Source organism: Vitis vinifera, chromosome 17 (genome assembly GCF_030704535.1).
Source record: "Vitis vinifera cultivar Pinot Noir 40024 chromosome 17, ASM3070453v1".
NCBI lineage: Eukaryota > Viridiplantae > Streptophyta > Magnoliopsida > Vitales > Vitaceae > Vitis > Vitis vinifera.
This window is the reverse complement of record NC_081821.1, coordinates 6,380,360-6,404,698: the sequence shown is the minus strand read 5'-3', so window position 1 is coordinate 6,404,698 and position 24,339 is coordinate 6,380,360. Positions and strand designations below refer to the sequence as shown.

Sequence of the window (24,339 nt, the reverse complement as noted above, 5' to 3'; positions counted from 1 at the left end):
GAAAAGCCCATCATTGGACTCATCTCCTGTGACTTCTATGGGCCATGGTGTTGGGCTTGGTGATCATTTGAAATTAATGTAGTCATTATTAGTGTAAATGGGGGCCCACTCATGTTGGTGGCCTTTTTTAGTTGGGTGGTGACCTCAGCCCAAACCCATGATACCATTTTCAACCGATATCCGACATTATCATGGGAAATTTAAGCCTAGAATTGTTCATCCTGCAAATTGTAGCGAAGATAAAATCTATAAAAGTTGTTACAACATTGTTGGGGAATGAGTAGGAGAATAGTTTCCAAATCCGAGAATATTTTTAAAAAACGATATTTTACTTCATAATTCAAATATAAAAAATAGTTTTCTCATACTTAGGAGGCCTTTGATAAAATTTAATATCAATTACTTAATGACTTAATTTGATTTTTAAGTTAAATTATTGATTTAAAATTAATTATTTAATTATTTTTTTAAATATTATGATTAATCATAAAATTTAAGTTATTTTATTAAACATACTTAATTTATTTAATAATTTAAATTAAATCATTTAATCACTTTAAGTTATCGAATTGATTTACTAAACGCCTGCTTAATTTCTAGACGGATCGATAAAATTCTTAAGGGTATTTTAAGTTAATAATCAAAATTGCTGGTTTATGAAGTGATTTATGAAAATGGAGAGTGCTATCGTGATTTAAAACTCAATGCATTTGGACATCATTGTTGTATGTGGAGTCAGAAGAAAGTCAAGCAACGTGAAAGGTGGAGTGCTTTGTCCACAACCACCATTCATTCACTCAAAAGCTTCAATCTCTCAATCTTTTTGCACAAATTTGTTTCACCATCAATTGATATTGATGAAAGGCATCAAAAGAAACAGTACTATGATTAAAGCTACTTTAAACTCTTGACCATATATCACAATCTTTGTGATTGAATAGTAAAAGTAATGATAAAAAATGACTATAAAATTAATAATTAAAAGTTAGGGTTTGATAAAATTAATCCAACCCAAATTCAATGATACTTATCTATCATTACTAGTTCTCAAAATAACTATTTATCAATCTTGTATATGTATGTATCGGGAATTTAGGGTTTGTTTGATAATTGTTTTTAATAATAATTTTTTAAGTTCGATAACTATAAAACTATATTTTATTTTTAATTAAAAATAAAAATAGGGCGTTTCATAATATATTTTAATTGTTTTCACTTATTTTTTTAAGATTATTTTTAAAAATAATTATATAAATATGGAGAATAATTAAAAATAAAATATTAGATATAAAAATTATTTTTAAAATATTAAAAATAAGTTTAAAATATTTGAAGTTTTCAAACAAATTTTTGATTTATAAAATGTCAAGAACAATTTTTAAAAGCTATTATAAAAAAACCGTTTTTCAAAAGACAATTGTTTTCAATAAAAGTTTTTCGTTTTCTAAAATAAAAAAACAAGAAAACATATTTGATAATTATAAAACTGTTTTTTTAATTAAAAATAGAAAATATGGTGTTTTCAATTAGCGCTTTTTTAATTATTTAAATTTATTTTTTTAAAAATAATTGTACAAACATGAAAAATGATTAAAACTCAAACAAAGTTTTGTTTTACAAGACATTAATTTTTATATAAAAAAAAACTATTTTTTTAAAATTATTTTTGAAAACAGTTTTGGGAACAGTCCCTAAACAGGATTTGGTCTTTTCATCACGACTGACTTAAAACTATTTCATGAGTTATGTAGAAACACCTACCATCACACAGGCCTTGGCCCAATTGATAAAAAGGGTGTGGCCAGGCTGTAATTGGGCCAGCCCAGAAAAGGCCCTCTTGGCATGAGCCCACATTGGGACAGACGTTTGGTTGTGACTTGCGAGTACAGGAGCGAGTACAATTGATTTATGTACACCCGAGCCTTGTCAACTGAAAGTCGCATTTCATCTCCGGTCGTCACGGAGTTGCGACTACCCAGAAAACAGCGAAAATTACTCTTTCTTGAGCATCAAGCCACACCTGACATCACCCAGTGCATATCCCAATAATAGTTCATTATTCCGAGCCCTTTTCCGTCAATTTCATTATTCTTTTACCAAATTTAATAATTTTTAAAGGGCCTGAAATTGTAACATATTACCGTGTTTTTTTTCGGGTGTTTGTCCTGCCACGTCGACAAACAGGACGAGGTGTAGTGATATAGTGATGCAGCTATGTCATTTTAGGGTTGCTATTGCATCATCTGGACCGTTGGATTTGGAGATTTTAAAAACCAATAATAATAATTATAATACTCTAAGTTGGAGAAATTGACAGATGTTGGGAACAAGTCAGCCTATGAAATTCAAGACTGACCACACAAAAATATTGAAATAAAGAATTTATTGTTTGCACCGAAAGCAATCATATTACATCAATATTTAAAGTTTATAATATTGTCCAAATATCATATGGGTGTAACGCTTACACCTATTCTCCTCGTCCACCTTATACTCCTTCATCGGCAATTTAGACCGTACCCATTATGAAAAATTAGAGTTATGAAAATGTTACATTCTGTATATACTTTATAATTTAAAATACTTGAATTTTAGGAAGGATCATTGATCAATCAATTGCCTGGTTTGACTTCAATTGGGTGGGGACGAGCACAGAGGAGCCCTGCTAAATGTGAAAATTAAGGACAAAAAGTGGAAGAGAAAAGAAGAGGTGCAACTATGGCCACCTGATCGTCACAGGTAAGCCGTGAAGGCGAGGCCACGTGTTGTTATGAAAATGGTAGGGTGAATCAAAAGCTTTGGTATCAAGTTTGCAGACCAGCCAGCCCCTCCCAGTCCCAGCCTGCTAGGAAAACTCTCGCTTTGACGGCGGAGAGGAAGAGAGCCGCCTCCTGTACTTTTTTCTCTCTTTCTCTCTCCACAAAACTCAGCTATCCACATCCCCTTTTCAGGTACTTCTCTCTCTCTAAGTTCTCAAGCTAAGAGCAAGTGGAAGGTGAATTATTGCTGGATTTTTCCATTTTTTTTGGATTTAATTTAGTGATTGGAGACGTGGGTTTGTTTATTTTTCGAAGGATATGGTGAAATGTTGATGTTCTTTTCTTATTATTTTGAAGGGGTGGAATTGGGTGTATGTTTTAATTTGATTTTGTGCGTGTGGGAGGAGGAGTTCTGTTGATGCAATGGAGGGTTTTGAATGATTTTTGAGGTTTTGATTTTTGTTTGCATTCTGGAAGAATTTTTCTTGCTTTTCAAAGCAGCAATTGCTTTGATCTTTTTTTCTGATAAGCAAAAGAAGAAAGATAAGTACTTTCAAAATGCTAACTGCAGGATATCTTTGCCCACTTTTGGGTGTTGGACGGAGGGGGGGTTGAGGAATAGATTTGATTGAAGCAGTGTTGAGAAAAGGGGAATGAGAAACAAAGGCGATTCATGATTTGGGATGGTAAATATACGTCCATTGAGCTACAGTTCATGGGCTGGTCTGGTACAGTATTTGAGAGAAAAGGATGATTGTGACTTTGTGTTTGGTTGTGATTAGCCTTGCAAAGAAAGTTATTTTTTAGGGGAACCGACACAAGGCTAAGGTTTTTCCTCTTGGGTGAAGATTGATACTTCTATGTCTTTCTGTATTTAAAAATCTGAGAACTTATTTATGGCTGAATCTGTCTTTTTCATTGATTTGTATATGTTGGAAGAACAGTTTTGTGTATAGATTGAGGGGTATGAATGGATCAAGAACTTAGGTGTATGCATGGACATTGGTATTGTTCTCATATCATCTAACATTTTGGAAATACTTTTCTTACTTTGGAAAGCCAAAGTTGGTGTTGCTTGTGCTCCCTAAAGCAAGAAATACTCTTTGCCCCTTCCATAATGCAAGGTGCAGCATCTTATTTATCCTGCAGGAAAAGGCTTTTTGGGGTGTGAACTTGGAAAACATAGTGAAGATTGGAGGAGAATGCAAACAAACACTATTCATGGTTTGATTATTTTTTCATTGAACTACAAAAACACGTGCACCCATTGTGGCATGATCTCGAGCAAAGTCTTAGTTAAGTGCCATCATTAATCATAAATATAATTAAGATCATTGGCAAATAATTCAGAATTATAAATGGGACACAGACTTATGAATATTCTAACTGGACAATGATAAAACAAAAACAATAATTTAATGTTCTTTGTAAGATACGATCTTATTGTCCATTTAAAAAGTGGTCTTTATAACTATTGCCTGAGTTTATCAGCATGGTAGTTAGTTGTAAACATATTGAAAGTTGTATAATGATCTAGGAGGTTACTAGGATAACAAATAGCAATGGAACAAGTACAGAAAAATAGTACAGGCCATGGAAATGTAGAATTATGGATGTGCTAAGCATTTTCTGATTGTCTGCATTAATCACTCCTACACACGTCTTCTGCTGCTTTCTCATATATCTGGCTCCACAAGCTATGGTGTTAGGTTATATTATGAGTTGACAAGCTAAATTACCACTGGTAATCCATTTCCTTTTCATTCTTTCCCATTTTCAAGCAACAAAATGTCAGTCACATTATTTCATGTCATAATATATGGCTATTAAAAAAAATTGTCATAATATACTAAATCCTCTAAAACTTGAATAACTAAAATAGCGTCATCCCCATGATTTATTTTGTTCACTCTACTCATAGAGCAGGATCAAACCAAGGCCAGCATCAGACTACGGATTTCTATGAGACCCCATTTGTTTGTGACCAGAATTGTTAATTTTTGCCTTAAAGATTGAGCCAGTTTTAGTTCTGTGTTATTTTTAATCCTTAAAAATAAAATAAAATATTATAAATGTGTTTCTTTTATGCCAACATATCATTATATCTTGCAAGGGAGCATTGAGATGTTATGAATTTTGATATCTGTATTAATTTTTCTTACTGTTCTTTAAGATCAATCAAAATTTGAAACCATTTTTTTTTCTTGAAAAAAACTGTCCTATTTTTCCTTCTTGCATCACCTACTCTATTAAACTCACAAGTCTTCTGTTGATTTCATTTTTATAGGTCAAATGTAATTAAAGAGCAGTGCCAGTTAGGTGGGAACCCTTGTAACCGGCATTAGAAGGGTTTTAGGGTACAACAAACTCCGGATTACAGTTTAAGAAACTGGATTCTTCAAGAACGTAATTTAGTAAGTTGTTTCTACTTCATTGTTTGTTGATATGTGATGGTTACATGATGGCACTACCATCAACAGAATGGCCTTTTTCTTTACTGAACTAGCATACAAACTAATCAATGAATGGATTTTACTTTCATGATTTAGTAAGGATGTCCTTATTTTATTGGTATTGACTATTTTGCAAGCCTTCTTATAGAAGGTATTACTCTATTTGCAGATTATGTTGCGAACAAAGCAGATTGGTCCCCTTTCCAACTCTGCTAGGTCCATTTTAATTAGTGGAACACGATCCAGTACACCAGATGGAAACTCATGCCCTTGCTCTGAAGATGAAACTTGTGTTTCAACAAAGCAGCATGCAAGAAATGAAGTTTTGATCATGCAGAAGCAAACCACCTTGGCATCCAAAACTGCAGCAAGAGTTGGACCCCTGTTTTTGGGTGATGCAGTAAAAGTAGTGGGTTCTCAAAAAGTTGAGAGTGTTGAGCATGCAACTTCTCTAGCACAAGTTGTAGCTGCTCCTAGATCTGTGGTGGGATCAGATTGTGTTAGTTATGTCAGTGACAATGTTGGTGTTAATAATGATGCGGTGCATGCGCCTCCTATCTCAGATCAGTTTATTAGGGCAGGTATTGTAGCAGTAAATTTTCTGTCTGATTTAGTAAATTATAAGATTCCTATGTCAGATGGGAGTGGAATGCTTAAGCTGCCACAGAACTGTATGGTTGACCCCACCAAGCCTCTTTCTAAGATCAAATCAACAAATATAAAACCCATTAGAAAAGGGAAATTTTCAAAAGTTCGTGCAGAGTCGTCTGCCAATATAGCAGCAGCCTCAAACTCTACAAGTAGTTATCACAGTACAAGAGGAAAAGGTGATAAATCGGGCTCAGTTAAAGGTTGCAGTCATGTGGGAGATACCTGGACAAGGAATACAGTAGATACTCGAAGTCTGTCTTCAGATACTCACAATAAGAGGTCTATGCCACAGAAGTCAAAAGCTTATTCAAACTACTCAACATCGAATTCCAATTTCAATTCCAATGTTCGAAATTCAGAACCGAGGTTTGTGGGAGGCATCGCAGGGGGGTTCAGCAAGCCCCTAAGAGATACAAAAATGATAGGAATTGCTCCAGTGTCTAGGCAGTTTGGAAGCTCTGGGCATGTTGTGGAAAATGTTTCTCGCATATTGCGACAGCTGAGTTGGGGACCTGCAGCAGAAGAGGCTCTTAGAAATCTCAACTGTTTGATGGATGCATATCAAGCAAACCAGGTTCTAAAGCAGATTCAAGACCATCCGGTTGCTCTTGGTTTCTTTTATTGGCTGAAAAGACAAACTGGGTTCAAGCATGATGGGCATACTTACACCACAATGGTTGGCATCCTGGGTCGTGCTAGACAATTTGGTGCGATTAACAAATTGCTGGCTGAGATGGTCAGGGATGGATGCCAGCCAAATGTGGTGACATATAATCGATTGATTCACAGTTATGGCCGGGCAAACTATTTGAATGAAGCAGTCAGCGTTTTTGATAGGATGCAGGAAGCAGGATGTCAACCTGACCGTGTCACCTATTGCACACTCATCGACATCCATGCGAAAGCAGGGTTTCTGGATGTTGCCTTGCACATGTATCAAAAGATGCAAGAGGCTCACCTTTCTCCTGACACATTCACCTACAGTGTTATAATCAACTGCCTGGGAAAAGCTGGCCATTTGACTTCTGCTCACAAGCTATTCTGCGAGATGGTTGATCAGGGCTGTGTTCCAAACTTGGTTACTTACAATATTATGATTGCTTTGCAAGCCAAGGCAAGGAACTATCCAACTGCATTAGAACTTTACCGTGACATGCAGAATGCAGGATTTCAACCCGACAAAGTAACTTACAGCATAGTAATGGAGGTGCTTGGCCATTGTGGGCATCTTGAGGAGGCAGAAGCAATTTTTACTGAGATGAAAAGGAAGAATTGGGTGCCAGATGAACCTGTTTATGGTCTTTTAGTAGACTTGTGGGGAAAGGTTGGGAATGTTGAGAAGTCTTGGGAGTGGTATCAAGCCATGCTCAATGCTGGGTTGTGCCCTAATGTGCCCACTTGCAATTCCCTGCTCAGTGCGTTCCTTAGGGTGCATCGGCTTTCAGATGCATACAACTTGCTGCAGAGCATGTTGCGATTAGGTCTCCAGCCTTCTTTGCAAACTTATACCTTGCTTCTCAGTTGTTGTACTGAAGCTCGGTCATCATTTGACATGGGATTTTGTGGTGAGCTTATGGCAGTGACGGGTCACCCTGCACACATGTTCCTACTGTCCATGCCAGCTGCAGGACCTGATGGACAGAATGTTCGAGATCATGTGAGCAAGTTCCTGGATCTGATGCACAGCGAGGATAGGGAGAGTAAGAGGGGACTTGTTGATGCAGTCGTGGATTTTCTCCACAAGTCAGGGCTCAAGGAGGAGGCTGGTTCTGTGTGGGAAGTTGCTGCACAGAAGAATGTCTATCCAGACGCGGTTAGAGAGAAAAGCTCATGTTATTGGCTCATCAATCTGCACTTCATGTCAGATGGGACTGCTGTGACGGCACTCTCACGGACACTTGCCTGGTTCCACCGGGAGATGCTTGTATCTGGAACTGTTCCCAGCCGGATTGATATAGTGACAGGATGGGGTCGGCGGAGCAGGGTGACAGGAGCTTCTCTGGTGAGGCAGGCAGTGCAAGAACTGCTGCATATATTCAGCTTCCCCTTTTTCACTGAAAATGGCAACTCCGGTTGTTTTGTCGGACGAGGGGAGCCCCTTGGCAGATGGCTACTCCAATCCTATGTCGAGCGCATGCATTTACTGTAGAAGGCAATGTTGTCGCACCACCATTGCAGTTTTGTTGTGAAAGAAAGAAGAGGAACTTTGGTTGCCTCAGGCATTAGTTTGAACTCTTATGAAGCTGTTGTTATCTGCTATCTCAAAATTGTTGTTATAAGTAACAGTTCCAGCCTTTCTACTCCTCAACCCTAACACACAGTTTTTCATTCATAAATTTACAACCCCATGTGAGCTCCAACTGATTCTTCATGTATTCTGGTTTTTGTTTACATTGAATGCTTAGTTTTTGGTAATGCAAAGATTGAAGAGATGGTAACCTTGGTCTTGAAGGTTTGGTCATAACTTAAAAAAGAAACCACCTAACTATGACAAGCTTCACCAACTGCAGATGTCAGATTCACAGCCAGCAATTTCCCTTTCCCTTCTCTGTTGTTTCGTCTATTCTTGGCCTTTGGGAGCTCTCTCTCCTCTACTCTTGTCGACCCTCTAGTTCCAAATCATCATTCTCCCTAAACGAAAAAGCAATGTATTTTGAGTGTATTAAATATAGGGCTACCTAAATCAAAATTTTAAATTATTGGGAAATTAAGACCATAAAGAGTGGATTATAATTTAAGGCCACTTATTCATCCTAATTTTGCCCTTCATACATCGGGTGAATAGAGCTTACTATAAAGGGTGATTCTGAAATTTCCATTTTTGGTTTTTTATTTATGGGTCTAAAATAATTTATATATTTATGAAGTTACATAAAAATCTACAAAAGTGAAAATCAAGAGATAAAAAGAAAAAGAAAAAAAAAAGTTGTGTAGTGGAAATTAGGGGTCTGATTAGAGGTGTGTGTGAATATAAATATAGATATAAAGAGTGGCTTTCTCTTTAATCTCGTTTTCTCGTCAGGCCTCACCCTTTCTCGGGCAGGCGTGCTTCAGAGAGAGAGAGAGAGAGAGAGAGAAAGGGGGAGAGAGAACACTGTACATAGAAATTATCTCCGATCGGCTGTCTCCGGCACCACCACCGTCACTGGCAAGTGCTGCTCTCTCACAAAATCCCAACTTGGCGCTTCGTGTTCTCTATCTAACGGAGTAAGTCTATCTACTCTTCTCTCTCATATGCATGCCAATAGGATTGTTGTAGAATATACAGATGGGGCATAAGAAGCGAAACCTCGCTCCGCGCTCAAAGGGGTCGCAGGGGTCGCCGGGGGGCGCCGCAGTCGGGGGAGATGGCGCCAACTCGGCTGAAGCGGAACAATCTCTGAATCTGAATGTGGGCAACAGTTCGGAAAAGAGTAAGATGGTAACGGGGGTCGAATCGGAGGGTTCGGCTTACTCTGCGATCAAACTGGAATGCGAGCGGTCGCTGACCGCCCTCCGCCGGGGGAACCACAACAAAGCCCTAAGAATCATGAAGGAGTTGAGTGTTCGCCACGACAACTCTGTGCACTCGGCGTTGATTCACCGAGTTCAGGGGACTGTGTGTGTGAAGGTAGCGTCGATTATTGATGATCCCAATGCGAAGCAGCGGCATTTGAAGAATGCCATTGAGACTGCTAAGAAAGCGGTGGAGCTGTCACCGAATTCCATTGAGTTTGCTCATTTTTATGCCAATTTGCTCTATGAGGCAGCGAGTGAGGGGAAGGAGTATGAAGAGGTGGTGCATGAGTGTGAACGGGCATTGTCTATTGACAGTCCGGTTGATCCTGCAAAGGAAAGCTTGCAGGATGAGAGCCAGCAGAAGATATCAACAGTGGAAGCACGGATTGGGCATGTGCAGAATGAGTTGCGGTCTCTTATTCAGAAATCGAACATTGCATCAATTTCGACTTGGATGAAGAATCTTGGAAATGGGGAGGAGAAGTTTAGGTTGATTCCAATAAGGAGGGTTTCGGAAGACCCCATGGAGGTGAGGTTGGTGCAAAGTAAGCGGCCTAATGAGATCAAGAAGGCAACTAAGACACAGGAAGAACGGAGGAAGGAGATTGAAGTCCGGGTGGCTGCAGCTAGGTTATTGCAGCAGAAGTCAGATGCGCCTCAATCACAAAGTGAGGGAGATAGGACTGATAAGGCATCAGAAACATCTTCAGGACCTGGTCAGAGAGTGGGAGAGCGACGGAAGAATGCCCGGAAATTTGGGTCTACAGTGGAAAGAAAGGTTAGGGTTAGGTCATATTGGAATTCAATGAGTTTCAATATGAGGAAAGATTTGCTTAAAATCAGGATTAGCGATCTTAAGGCCCATTTTAGTTCAGTGAAGGATGGCTTGGCAAGTGGAGTGTTATCGGAAGCTTTGTCTTTTGTAGAAGTGAATAAAGTGTGGAAGTTTTGGGTTTGCTGCCGTTGTGGTGAGAAATTTAAAGATTCAGAATTGCACATGCAGCATGTTGTGCAGGAGCACATGGGGAACCTCTTACCCAAAATGCAGTCTGTTTTGCCCCAAAACATTGACAATGAGTGGATTGAGATGATTGTTAATTGTTCTTGGAAACCACTGGATATCTCTGCTGCAGTTAAAATGCTGAAAAATGAATCAAAATGTCAACAAAATGAACTTATTGATGAATTTTACACAGGGAACAATACAGAGGAGTGCATTGATTGCTTCAAAGATGCATGGGAATCTTCCCCTGAAAAGGGGATGTTAGGCGATGGTTGCAGTTGTGGAAACTTGGTGAAGAGTGACTCTGATAAGATTCCAAACCAGGGTAGCAGAGAATGTGATGGGAATGAGGGGTCCAAGGCATACTTGCTTGCCAATAGCTGGCCACTAGCTGATGATTCTGAGCGTGCTAAACTACTTGAAAAGATTCATGTGTTGTTTGAGATGCTTATTAAACATAAGTGTCTAGCTGGGAGCCATCTTAGCAAGGTGATGCAATTTACAACGGATGAGCTGCAGGGTATTGCTTCTGGTTCTCAGCTTCTAAACTATGGTGTGGACCAAACACCTACGTGCATATGCTTTTTGGGAGCTTCCCAACTCAGGAAACTGCTTAAATTCTTGCAGGAGCTTTCTCATGCTTGTGGTTTAGCTAGATCTTCGGATAAAACAAGCAGTGCCATGGATGATGCAAATAGTCTCAATCGGGATTTTGATATCAAAGAGAATGTTCTCCTAAATGGAGATGCTTCATGCCTTCTTTTGGATGAGCATTTACTGCCAACCGAAAATACCTCCACTGCAAGTCATGTTGCTGTCACAGATGATGCTGCTACAGAAACTTCTCCAATCATTTGCAATGAAAATGGGGTTCAACCTGATGGAGGTTCTTTGTTGTCCTGGATATTTACAGGTCCCTCAAGTGTGGAACAGTTGGCATCATGGATGCGTATAAGAGAGGAGAAATCCAATCAAGGAATGGAGATTTTACAGATGCTGGAGAAGGAATTTTACCACCTGCAGAGCTTGTGCGAGAGAAAATGTGAGCATTTAAGCTACGAGGAAGCATTGCAAGCTGTGGAAGATCTGTGTCTTGAAGAAGGTAAAAAGAGGGAGAATGTCACTGACTTTGGTAGTCGAAGCCTTGAGTCTGTCTTAAGGAAGCGACGTGAAGAACTTAGGGAGAGTGAGAATGAAGTCATGCTCATCAGCAATAGATTTGAGTTAGATGCCGTAATAAATGTTTTAAAAGAAGCAGAATCTTTGAATATGAATCAGTTTGGATATGAGGAACATTACAATGGTGTTACCTCTCATCTTTGTGACTTGGAATCTGGTGAGGATGATGATTGGAGATCAAAGGACTTTCTGCATCAAATGGATGCTTGCATAGAAGTTGCTATTCAGAGACAGAAAGAACAGTTATCTGTTGAGGTTTGTTTTGTTGGTCCTACATGCACTTTCTAAACAAAAGCATGAGATGGTTTTGCTTTTCTATCTAACTTGTTCAGTTGTGCAGCTGAGCAAAATTGATGCAAGAATCATGCGAAATGTTACTGGGATGCAGCAGTTAGAGCTTACTCTTGAGCCTGTGTCTGCCTTTGATTATCGGTCCATAATATTGCCTCTATTGAAATCATTCATGCGGGTTTGTGTTAAAAAGTTCAACTTTGTCTCTTCTGCCTCACCATTTTCTGGTCCAAGTTTACGTGTTTTTGGTTTTAATCTCCCTTTTTCAGGCACACTTGGAGGATCTGGCTGAGAAAGATGCCACACAGAAATCTGATGCTGCAAGGGAAGCATTTTTAGCAGAACTTGCACTTGATTCCAAAAAGAGTGCCATTGGGGGAAGTGATAATTCAAGACATAACCATGACAAGACAAAAGAAAAGAAAAAAGGCAAAGAGTATAGGAAAATGAAGGATTCAAAGGTTTCAACAATGTGTCTGACTCTTGCTTCTTATACTGGGCTAGTAGCTTCTTTATGCTTGAATCCAGGATATGATGTCAATATTTTCTTACTCTTTCAGGGTACTGGTGGTAGCGAGCAGCACGTTCTTCATCATGTGACAACTGAACAGGAGTATGTCTCCCTCTTACATTCGCGATGCAAGCTCACACTGTTAACACATTCTTTTTAAAATATCTCACCCTTGGTTATTAAATATTCTTGATGTGCTTTTGATTTATGTCTTGCTGCAGTTCTAGTCCAGTTGCATCTGATGGTGAACATCCAGACTCTGAGCCTGTTGTTTCCGTGAATGATGACAATTCAAAACATCAAGAAGAGGAACTTAGACGAAAGATTGAGCTTGAAGCAGAGGAAAGGAAACTTGAAGAAACTTTGGAGTATCAAAGACGAATTGAGAATGAGGCTAAACAGAAGCACCTGGCTGAGCAACGTAAGAAAACAACTGGAATAATTCCAGAGAAGGTGGTGACAGGATTTTCTGGTGGTTACTTAAATCCTAGTGCTGATGAGCATGATGCACATGAACAATTGGAACATTTTAAGCAGGTAAGCATACAATGTGCCAATTCTTTGTAACTTAGTTGGAATAAGGATTTGGTGCCTCCTTCTAAGAAATCCATTTCCTATGGATAATTGGAACTATGAAAATAATGCTGGAGAATATTCTCAGAGGGATATCTTGATGCTTAATTTGGAGGTTGAGAAAGTTCCATACTCATTCAAGTGTCAAGGGAAAACTTATGATTTTGCACCTTAATGAACTTTGATGCAGAAGAGCCAGTTCCCAAACAGTTTTGATGGCATGCCTAGGGATGTTATGGATGGTACTACAGTGCTGATTGACTCAATTACTAGTTCTGCTAATCAGAGGCTTAGAAGCACTCCCAGTCAGTATCATGCAAAAGTTGAACAAGGTTAGCAGTCTTGTAGTTAGACCATATAATTTGGATGGACTGATACTTGGAAACTGTGTTTATAATCATCTTTCATGTGCAGGCTTACCTAATGGTGGAAGTCCAGTGGATGGTGTTTTGCTTTCTGAGCGGCGGATAGGAAGAAAAACTAAACGGCAAAAGAATTCCACCAAATTGATCGATGGGAAGTATCAGGCTGTATCATCTGGAAAGGAAAACGTTGAAGTGGGGATTTCACATATTGAAGATCGCGTCAAAGAGCAAATTAAAATTCATGGCAGTGGAGGTAAGTTTTTAGAAGTTTTTGCCCCCCAAACAATTGTTATGTTTATTTTATTTTTATTATTTAAATATAGCATGTCATTGTTTACTATTTTGCTCCATTTTGTCAAAGACATCTGACATTTGCGCTACATTTTAGCGTTTCTAATGCAATTGTTGCCAAGTTGAATTCATGGTTGCCTAGAAGGGTGCATGTTAGGGCTCTTCGAACTCTTCTAAGGTGATTCAAAAATATTGTGCTTAGTCTTAAATTCACCATGGGAAATCAGTTTACATCATCAACTTAAGTTGCCTATGCTCTTATTTGGTGAACAAAGAAAAATGAAAAAAAAAACAAACCTGCATGAACTCTCCTCTCTAAATCATTAATGGGTAGAATGCCTCTAAGCTACATTGACTTTCTGGTGGGAAATTACCTAAACTGAAGCACTAAACTGAAGAAAATATGCATTGGGACATGGTGTGGCCATTGCCACTCTCTTTTCTAAGCATTAATGGGTAGAATGCCTCTGAGGTGCATTAAATTTCTGGTGGGTAATTACCAAAACTGAAGCTCTAAGCTGAAAGTAATATACATTGGGATATGATGGGGTGATAACCATTCAATTTGATAATGCCGTCCTTATCTATATTATCTCAAACTTAGTTGATTCATCCTTATACAACCAGAGCTCAAATTGAAACTTGGGTAAACTATAGTATAGATTGGGAAGACTCAACCCCTACTTCAATTGAGAGTGAGATTAATTTCCAGTATTGGGCTAATTTCGTACCTGAACTATGCCTTTGTTTGTGTGTGTATTTAGCTATTGATAAATATAAAGGATTAGTTCTAAGTAAGGAGAGAGGTTTGTTTTTTGCTTCTTCATTTTTCCTCTTGCTTGCCTTTTTTGGCAACAAATGTATTCATTGTGTGCACTTTGTTGTGCCTTTTACTTTGGCGCTTTCTAAATATTATCTTTTTGCCTATCAAAAAATTATTTATAAATATAAATTTTTTTTGATCAGTTGGTTTTGACTTTAGTTTGCGAGCAAAAGTATGGGATTCCAACCTTGTTAAGTTGAACCCAATCCTTTGCATCTGTTCTGAGATATGAATGCTGCTTGTGCGCCCAGTTCTGTGCATAGAGAGGAACTCCCTCTCAAACTCTGCCTCTCCATGTCACTCAAATTTTTGGTTCCTTTCTCACTCTATGATCTTTCTTGTTCTTTGTTAAATCAGTGGAGTATTGTTACACCATTTTCTATTGCCAAGTAGAATCTGAGATCTTTCTCCCTCTGTTCGGTTTTTGCCTCATACCCATTTTATTTGGTTTTGACGGCACAAAAATTTCTCCAAACTAACCTGGCCTATCCCTTTTTTCTGATATGTTCTGGCCAACCCAACCTAAGCTAGTGCAACAAGTGTGGGTTAGAGGTCATGTAGAATCTGGTTTCAGGTGGAGGATCTAGAGCTAGGGGTGAGCTTAGGTTTATAACATACCTCGGGTTATTCTGCTAACTTGGAGGTCTAATTTATGCTGTCTGTTTAAGCTATGCCTGTTTTTCCATGGACTTTGATGTTTCTTGCACCTAAAACTTTCGAACACAGAGCCAAAATAGTAGACTACCCAATTTAAATCTATCTAACCCCAGCCTTTAGGATGAGTAACCACTTAATTCATCTGGCATTAGATGATCAATGGCTGAAATTAGACAAATGTTCTTAGTGATGAGGCCTCATTTAGAATTGTTGCTTGGTTTTGGCTTTAAAGGGGCAATCTTGGTATTATAAAGTTACATTAAACGTGAAATAACTTTCACATAATTCAAAAAATGTATTCCACGAGAAGAAGCATTGTTTTTTCCCATTTTGACCTCCTTTTTTTAAGCCAGCAGCTCTTCTTATAAAATGCAAAACCTTTTATTGGGTTTAGAGCTTTGGGATTCCAAAATGCCAATTTAAACAGGGCCTAACCTGACTACCATGCCCTATTACCACACCTCTTATTGGGTGACAGTGAGATAACAAGTGGTCATCTGCTGTATTATCTTGTTGATTAATTTGTGCCTTTTCACAAACTCCTTACTTCATAAAAGGGGAATATCTGACTATGTCATTTCATTTCACATTTAAAAATTGGGTTTGTAGAAGGGAGGATTTCAATAATTGATTCTTTGGTTCAGTAAGAATATTTTATGCTTTGCTTTGGAGCTTCTGCAGAAATGGTGTATTCAATGAGTCATTTATATCACCTTTATTTTTTGATAGGCAAAGCCGTTTATATCACCTTATTGGCTTACATGTCTTGCTATTTCTATTTTAGCATGCCTCTTTTTCCAGTGACTAATGCATGCACCGCTTATTATTACCATGATTTTAGCAATTTTACAAGGGGCTAAAGTGCTAAAGAGGGCAGGTTAAAGATATGTCTTATTTCATTCATTGGTGTTTCAATGACGGGCTTTGCATCATTGTAAGCCACTTTCTGCATGATGTGTTCTGATTACATAGTCCATTACATTGGTTTTAATTTGGGGTGTTAAATTAATATCATCATTGTTTCTTTACATGGAAATTAACCCCTCCTTTTCTAAGAGGGGCCACTTGAGGATCTGATGAATGTTAGGTTTGTGGTTTTGGGGACTGGACCAACCAGTATCCCTATATCTTAAGAAGATGTCTAAACATTATAATTAGGATCCTATTTGTCAAGTATGAAACTAATATGATCATGGATTATTTTGGGTTAAAATTAGTTAATCTTCATTTGGGAGACAATGGAACAAAGACATTAAGACAGTTACAAGCAGAGGAGGATGATGAGGAAAGATTCCAAGCAGACCTTAAACAAGCCGTACGTCAAAGCCTTGGTAAATCTCTTCTATTGTTGTTATATTCATAATTCATGTTATATTAATCTTGCAAATTTATGTCATTAACTGAATGGGATGGGGGTTGACTCTAAGTAAATAGTCAATAGCATAAATGAATTACTGTTACGAGTATGAACTCCCCTATGTTGATTGTTTCTATTAACTATTCAATGTCCATATATACAGAAATAACATACACATGAGGACTGAATGAATAGATTAGTTTTTTCAAGTTGGCTGATGCCTCAACCTCAATTAATCTCACTGTAGTGTCCTACACAAATTAACTTAAAATTCTGAATAGCCTTTGAGGTTGGAACCCTACACAAGTTGCAATGCTTTTCCCCTATTAGTGCATTTATTAGCATCTTGAGCGATTAGTTCTTCTTCCCTGTTCCTTGAAGTAGTTGTGGATTATCTGCCATGGTTTGACAATGTATTTATGTTTCAGATGCATATCAAGCACATCAGAAACTACCCCTGGTTTCAAGTTTAAGAATGCCACAAAGGATGTCTCATGAAGTGGATGATGTTGGTCTTTCACCAGATGACGTGGTAATTAAAAATATGTCTGGAGCAGATATGTTGGGTACTGGGCTGAAGAATGAAGTGGGTGAATACAATTGTTTTCTGAATGTAATCATACAGGTTACTGTTATACCATTAGTAAAACTTTTTCGATTTTCTTACCTTTCCTATTGATGCACTTCATTTTTTAATATCTGCTCTGGCCTGTGCTCCTCCTGTGAAAACTCAGTCTTTGTGGCATTTAAGACGATTTCGAAATGAGTTCTTGGGGAGATCAACATCAGAGCATGTTCACGTCGGAGATCCTTGCGTTGTGTGTGCATTATATGAAATTTTCACTGCCCTGAGCGTAGCATCTACAGATACACGACGAGAAGCAGTTGCCCCTTCTGCTCTGAGGATTGCTCTAAGCAATCTATATCCAGATAGTAATTTTTTCCAGGAGGTAAATTTACAGATTTTGTTAGTGCCCTTGCTTTTTAAGTAAACTTGGAATTAAATTTATATATTTTTCTTTAATATATTCTATAAATTTAGATAGTGGGATCTCTCTAATATGAAGGGCTAATATGTACAGGCACAGATGAATGATGCTTCTGAAGTGCTGGGAGTAATATTTGACTGCCTTCATCGGTCATTCACTTCTTCTTCCAGTATTTCTGATACTGAATCAGTGGAAAGCAATTGCATGGGGTCTTGGGATTGTGCAAACAGCATTTGTCTTGCACATTCTCTTTTTGGAATGGACATTTTTGAGCGAATGAATTGCTACAATTGTAGTTTAGAGTCTAGGCATCTAAAGTACACTTCCTTCTTTCATAATATCAATGCCAGTGCACTGCGAACAATGAAGGTACGTCTTTGTAATGTATTTTGTTCAATTGCATATTTCTTAACAGCAACAATACTAATTTTGAAAGTGATTGAGTTCTTTTGTGCCTTTTGAGTTAATTTATTCTTGTTAACTCAAGGTTCTTCGTGCACCATTCAGGTTATGTGTGCAGAAAGCTCCTTTGATGAGCTATTGAATCTCGTAGAAATGAATCACCAGTTAGCTTGTGATCCTGAGGCTGGTGGCTGTGGGAAGTTCAACTATATCCATCATATTCTCTCAACTCCACCACATGTTTTTACAATAGGTGAAGCAGAGTTGTTGGAAGATCTTTGACTTTTTTGTTCAGTAGTTACTCACAAAACTTGCTTTACATATTTGCAGTTTTGGGTTGGCAGAATACATGTGAGAGTGCTGATGACATAACAGCAACATTAGCAGCACTGAATACTGAGATAGATGTCAGTGTCCTTTATCGTGGTCTAGATCCAAAGAACCGATATTGCTTGGTTTCAGTGGTATGATTCTGCAATAAACCTCAAATATAATATTTTTGATGTAGATATTGATATTAAATCTCTTCGATAGTTATCAAGATCTTTCTTTGAATGTCCACTAAGAAGATTGATTTTTCCATCTTAAGAAAAAATGGTATGGATAGATTAGAAGAATTCAATATAATGTTCAAATAAGTGAATTTTGTGTGTTGTGGTTTCTGTGAATTATAAAACTTGAGTCTTTTGTTTACCACTGTCTGTATATATATGTATTGTTGAAAGATTGATAGAAATAAGCCCTTGAGGGCTAGCTCAAGCGGTGAAGAGTTGGGAGAGTTTGTGGAAGGTGCCAGGTTAAGTCCCAAAGAGGACAAAAATTCCCCTTTCAAAAAAAAAAAAAAAGAATGATGGCTATAAAGTGATTTGAGATTCTTTTGCTCTAATTAATACCAAGAATTTGGAGAGAGCTGATTGACCTTAAGGCTCACACTTGTCTTTGTCAGTGGTTTTCTGTAGTGATGTCTTTGTTGTCACTACATATATGCTGAAAATTTGACATTTAATTGTCTGTTGATCGATTTCTAGGTTTCGTCGTAAACCTAATTGGTTACTTCCAATTACGTAAATCAATAGTTCAAACCGCACTCAAAGGTAGGGCATTTCCCATTTTTATAGGAACTTCTGTACCAGAAACAATGGTATCTCCAATTATAGCCCCTCTAGGATGTAAAATATATCTCTTCTCACCATCCCCATAGTGTATGAGACAAATGTATATATTATTGGATAGGCATCTATTTGCCACATTGTCTTTAACCTGAATTTTTCTTGTGTAATCAGGTATGCTATTATGGGCAACATTATCATTGCTTTGCCTATAGTCATGAGCATGAACGGTGGGTTATGTATGATGATAAAACAGTCAAGGTAAAAAGCCCCTTTTTATTCTGATTTTTTTTTTTTAAATCGCTCTTCCATCATTATGCTGTTGGATTGAGTTTTATGTTTCATATTGAATGTATAGGTAATTGGTAGCTGGGACAATGTTCTTACCATGTGTGAAAGAGGACATTTGCAACCTCAGGTTCTTTTCTTTGAAGCTGTAAATTAGTTTTTGTGGAATTTCTCGAATTATTTGCTGCATGGGGGAGCATCAACTTTGTGGTACCTTGAGATTTGACTTCTATCTATGATTATGTGTTGCTGCGGTTGTGCTTATGAAACTTGCAGTATCTATTTCGGAAGAAGTTTAAAAAGTTTTGATATAAAATCAAGAATTTTGTCATACAGTGAAGGGTTTTTGTAGGAGCAACTTGTCCTCTCAGGGAGACATAATGTATTAAAAGAGTTTGTGTTTCAGAATGAGGAAAACAGGTTATTGAAGGGCCTGAACCATGGGTTTTGGTACACTTGGAAAGTCCAAATACTTTTATCAGCATAATTAGGGTTTTGGTTTTCTCCTTTTCTCTGGGGTCTTTTCAATAAGGTGGTTTGGTTGAAGAAAGGAGCAGTGACCACCGCAGTGCCTGGCGGCCAGGAATGCAGAGCATCATGCTTCTGATTTGCAAGTTGATCATTAGCAGCTGTTGCTGGGGGCATAGAATAGTTGTGCACAGGGAAATACCAGTTTATTTAGATTCAAAATGTTGTCTGGTGGATTTTGTTTTAATTTTTTCTTTTTCTTAATTTAAAAGTGGTACTGTATAGATCACATTTTGATGGCCCCTTGGGTCCTACTGCAGCATATAGTAAAATTAATTAAAAAATCATGTTGCTGCTAATGGATTTTGAATTTTGAATTGAAACAGACACTTCGTAGCTATTCACAAAGCCTCAGTAATATTTATTTATGCATGATTTATCCGGAATCAATACCATACACTCCTTTTTGGATGCTGTTTGCTAGGTGTTTCTGGGACTTATGCCTTGGTATTTGAGGTTGAATATCATGTCGATACCATTCAAACTTTCATTAAGAAACAGTGGTGTTATGCACGACCTATTGATCTTATTTTGATGGGGAAGACCATGATTTCTTAATTATGACTGTTATCATTTAAGTAGTGATGCAAAGATGTTATTACATGTTTTCTGCAGTGATTAGCATTTATAAACTCTAGCAGATGCCTTTAATAATGGTAATAATCTGGTCGAACCTATAAAGTCGTTTATTAGAATGCTCTCATAGAGAAGAGAATGTGTTGATCATCATTAATCATATTTTTCAGGTTTTTGCTTTGTTACGGTATTGAATCGATACTCATAAAAAATAAAAACAGGCATGTATTATTAGTCTTTATATATATATATATATATATATCAAATTTAATTGTTTTATACCTTATTTGAGAGAGAGAGAGAGAGAGAGAGAGAGAGAGAGAGAGAGATGGAGAGAGAGTTTTTGAAAGGATTAGAAAAAAAAGGGAAAAAAAGAAAGAAAGAAATGATTGGTTAAAAATGATGAAATAATTATTAAATTGGTTTTAAAATAGAGTTAAAATAGAGGGTTGAAGAGAGAGAGAGAGATAGAGGTAGAGAGTTTTTGAAAGGATTAGAAAAAAAAGGGAAAAAAAAGAAAGAAAAAAATGTATGGTTAAAAATGATGAAATAATTATTAAATTGGCTTTAAAATAGAGTTAAAATAGAGGTTTGAAGAGAGAGAGAGAGAGAGAGTTTTTGAAAGGATTAGAAAAAAAAAGAAAGAAAAAAATGTTTGGTTAAAAATGATGAAATAATTATTAAATTGGCTTTAAAATAGAGGGTTGAAGAGAGAGAGAGAGAAGTTTTGAAACTTTCCTTGGTTATCAAATTTGAGGTGAGAAGTTGAAAAGAAGAAAGTAGAAGGTGACCAGATGGTGTGATTTGAGTCATAAGATGTACCACGTCAACATATTGACATGGCACAATGAAGCAACTATCAGACTTTGGTTTGTTTAGACGAGTGTAGAGATCCGAAGTAGGTGGAGATTAGAATCTTCAATAGATTAACTTGACAACATTTGGTGCAAACAAGTTGCTTTTAAGGATACCCCATCACTGACTTTTAGAGAGCCTGCCTCACCCTCACCTCACCCATAGGCTGAGGAGGGTGTCTAATATCAGGGCACGCGTCACTCTTGTATTTACTCAGTCTCATCCCTCCCCCTCCAATTCCGCAGATATCCTCAAGACCATTTCAGATTTCTCCCACCTAGACTTTTCGGTTAAAAACTTTAAAAGAAAACCACCCAAGCCACCTGCTTTCCACAGTTGGGATGTGCATGCGGAGACATGACCCTTAAAGGTGGGACTAGCCAAGCATGCGCTGCCTGCAAGTACCAGAGGAGGAAGTGCTCCTCTGAGTGTCCTCTTGCCCCTTACTTCCCTCCTGATCAGCCCAAAATGTTTGCCGACGCTCACAGGCTCTTTGGTGTCAGCAACATCCTTAAAATTCTCAAGCAATTGGACCCCACCCAGAAACTCACCGCCATGCAGTCCATCATCTACCAGGCCACCATCCGTGAGCGCTATCCGGTTAGCGGCTGCTTGGGTTTGATTTGCCAACTCCATTACCAAATCCGCCAGACCGAGGACGAGCTTCATGTTGTCCTTTCACAGCTTGAAATCTGCCGCCAGCACCACCACCAACAGATACAGATGGCCTCTGCACCCAGTGATTCCTCCTCTTCCCCCTTGGAGCTAGGCTGCAGTGCCCTCTCTCTCCATCATAACCCTCCTCCTCCTCCTCCGGAATACAACGCTGTTTCTGTTGCTGGCGGTGGTGATGGTGGTCTGCCTGTTGGAGTTGGAACCCATCACCCATATTCTCCTACGACCAATGCGCCTTTCAATTTTGATTTCCTTGATCCCAAAGACAATTCTCTGAATCCTGTGTGGCCTCAGAATTCATTCAGTATCACCAACAACAATGATGTTCACAATTCCTTGACAATCCAGCCTCAACCCGTTGCCACACAGCCCTTACCCCTCCAACCCCAGGCTGCCCAGGATTATGATGAGATACATCCATTCTTCGATACTTTTGACGACAGACAGTCATACGTAGATTCCAAAGAGGCTTATGAATCAAGGTACATTTATTTGAGCTTTGTTTATATTGACTGTAATTCTATTATTCTAATCCATATCTAGCGATTTTTCTGCGTGATGGTTTATGTTCATGTGTAGCTCGGAATCATCCTTCAAAGATGCCACCCAGTCCACTGACAATGTTGCTGAGAATGAATTGAAAAGCGCTGCGGCATGCTTCAGTCTCATCAGTCTCGGCCAATGATAAGAAGTGGGTAGCATTTCCAGATTCAATTGTATTTCAGTCCTCTGAGCATTTTTTTTCTATTGTTTTTGTGTTAATTTGTTTTCCTTTCACCTTCACCATTTCATGACTGTTGTAGTGTTTTAAATTTCTATCATAACTCCCTCTTTCTACATTTTAATAATTCTATTGAATTTGATAGAGTTGTGAGAGTTGAAAATGGGTCATATATATATAGTATGTTAATAGGTTATTAAATCTGTGATTGCAAATGATAGCTATGGAAATTAAACATATAACAGATAATACTATATATATTGATTAGAGAAAAGTTTTAAAAAGGAACAAGAGAGATTGAATATTGTCTTGAATATATGAGAGCTTCTAAACTTGATGGAGATTCATGGTAATAACTTATCTATAGCTAGTCTTCGATATTCCATCAAAACATACAGTATTATTATTATTATTATTTTTTTATTAATGTTCTTTTGTCAAAAAAATAAAAAGTTTTTATTTTGTGGAACCTTGAGTGCTATCCTTTGCACAAATTGATGTAAAAGCGGATTTGTTATAAATGGTATTAAAGCTCAATTTCGACCTTATGGTGGATATTTGTTTGACTTTGTAAAGATGCTTTTTTGTTTGGTCTTCCAATCCTATTGGACACAATCAGGATGATATGTCTATGTTGAGGGAGAAGTAATTATAACATCCCACATCGAATTAAAAATAAATAAATTTGATTATAAATGTATAAGCTCCTTTTAATCTATTTGGTTTAGAATGGACAATATATACATAGTTGAGAGCAAGTCATTACAAATATTATATAAGTCTAGGATCCTTGACTCTAGTATAGAAGTTTGTTTGGCCTCGTAAGCTATGTTTGTTTGTTTAGCCGTACAATCCTATGAAATATAATAAGAACGTTGAGTATCCTTAGAGGGAAGAATAATTGTGATATCTTACATTAGATGGGGTTGATGGTATTTGTATTTCTCACTTTGTAGTGACTTGGGTTTGATGGAATGACCTTGTGCAAAAGAAAGAGTTGTCCACCCTCTTGGCAAATTAGTGATAGTTTTATTACTTTTTAAACTTAAATTTTTTTCCATAAACTTAAAAATGATAGAGATAAAAGAGGATGTGCCTTGAAAGTTATAAAATAAAGAATAAACAAGAAGTAAAATTGTGGAGGGGAGAACGAAGAGAATTGAAATTTTTTTCTCTTTTGAGTCTCTCCATATATGATTGAGAAGTGTTTTGTATAGAATTACAAAAATAAAGGTACTATTTGGTAACTGCTAAATAAGAAAACATATTTGACATAACAATTTTCTATTTTAAAAAAAAACGAAACAAAAAAATGGTGTCAACATTTTTTAGTTATTTTTACTTATTGTTTGAGAGTTATTTTAAAAAATAACTGTACAAATGTAAAGAATGGTTAAAAATAAAGCATTATATATAAAGTTATTGTTAAAATATATTTAAAAATATAGAAAACATGTTAAAAACATTTTAGGTTTCTAAACAAACTTTTGTTTAAAAAAACATTAAAGAATTATTCTCAAATATTGTTTTTCCAAATTGTTTTCAAAAACACTTCCCAAATGGAGTCGAAACTTCAATTTGTCAATATTAATACTCATATTTAAGATGAGTAAATGGCAAACCATAAGATGGTGCTCATCTACCATTTGCATTTATAACACTACCCTTGGATGTCATTACATTTAAGAAAATATGTTCCGTCAAAACCTTACTAGCAAAAAAAAAAAAAAAAAGCCCAAGAAAGAAATATAACAAAGGAAAAAGAGTAAAATATTTTTATAATTT

At 37.3% G+C, this 24,339-nt stretch overlaps 3 protein-coding genes across 9 annotated transcripts; all 3 read left to right on the top strand.

Annotated features, from left to right (window-relative positions):
- The first annotated feature begins 2,655 nt into the window (after positions 1 to 2,655).
- LOC100251827 (pentatricopeptide repeat-containing protein At1g74750) lies at positions 2,656 to 8,301 on the top strand. Of its 6 annotated transcripts, none has more exons than XM_059734112.1 (4): positions 2,658 to 2,951; positions 3,331 to 3,983; positions 5,047 to 5,173; positions 5,382 to 8,301. In XM_059734112.1, exon 4 carries the CDS (start codon positions 5,385 to 5,387, stop codon positions 8,010 to 8,012), a length of 2,628 nt encoding a protein of 875 aa, XP_059590095.1. In that variant the 5' UTR covers positions 2,658 to 2,951; positions 3,331 to 3,983; positions 5,047 to 5,173; positions 5,382 to 5,384; the 3' UTR covers positions 8,013 to 8,301. The 6 variants fall into 6 exon arrangements, with proteins under 6 accessions (XP_010663418.1, XP_010663419.1, XP_002266698.1 ...); XM_010665118.3 differs by having other exon boundaries at positions 5,361 to 8,301; XM_010665116.3 differs by lacking the exon at positions 3,331 to 3,983 and having other exon boundaries at positions 2,656 to 2,951.
- A 545-nt stretch (positions 8,302 to 8,846) lies between these two features.
- LOC100256959 (uncharacterized) lies at positions 8,847 to 20,067 on the top strand. 2 transcript variants are annotated; one of them, XM_010665119.3, is made up of 15 exons: positions 8,847 to 11,798; positions 11,884 to 12,012; positions 12,104 to 12,295; positions 12,395 to 12,447; positions 12,567 to 12,882; positions 13,109 to 13,250; positions 13,333 to 13,536; positions 16,272 to 16,385; positions 16,840 to 17,024; positions 17,146 to 17,361; positions 17,494 to 17,769; positions 17,908 to 18,055; positions 18,133 to 18,266; positions 19,086 to 19,172; positions 19,270 to 20,067. In XM_010665119.3, exons 1-15 carry the CDS (start codon positions 9,132 to 9,134, stop codon positions 19,354 to 19,356), a joined length of 4,950 nt encoding a protein of 1,649 aa, XP_010663421.1. In that variant the 5' UTR covers positions 8,847 to 9,131; the 3' UTR covers positions 19,357 to 20,067. The 2 variants fall into 2 exon arrangements, with proteins under 2 accessions (XP_010663421.1, XP_002266656.1); XM_002266620.5 differs by having other exon boundaries at positions 16,840 to 17,036.
- Positions 20,068 to 20,161: 94 nt separating this feature from the next.
- Positions 20,162 to 22,700, top strand: LOC100262064 (LOB domain-containing protein 27). Its single transcript, XM_010665120.3, has 2 exons — positions 20,162 to 22,315; positions 22,413 to 22,700. Exons 1-2 carry the CDS (start codon positions 21,516 to 21,518, stop codon positions 22,516 to 22,518), a joined length of 906 nt encoding a protein of 301 aa, XP_010663422.1. The 5' UTR covers positions 20,162 to 21,515; the 3' UTR covers positions 22,519 to 22,700.
- Positions 22,701 to 24,339: the final 1,639 nt, after the last annotated feature.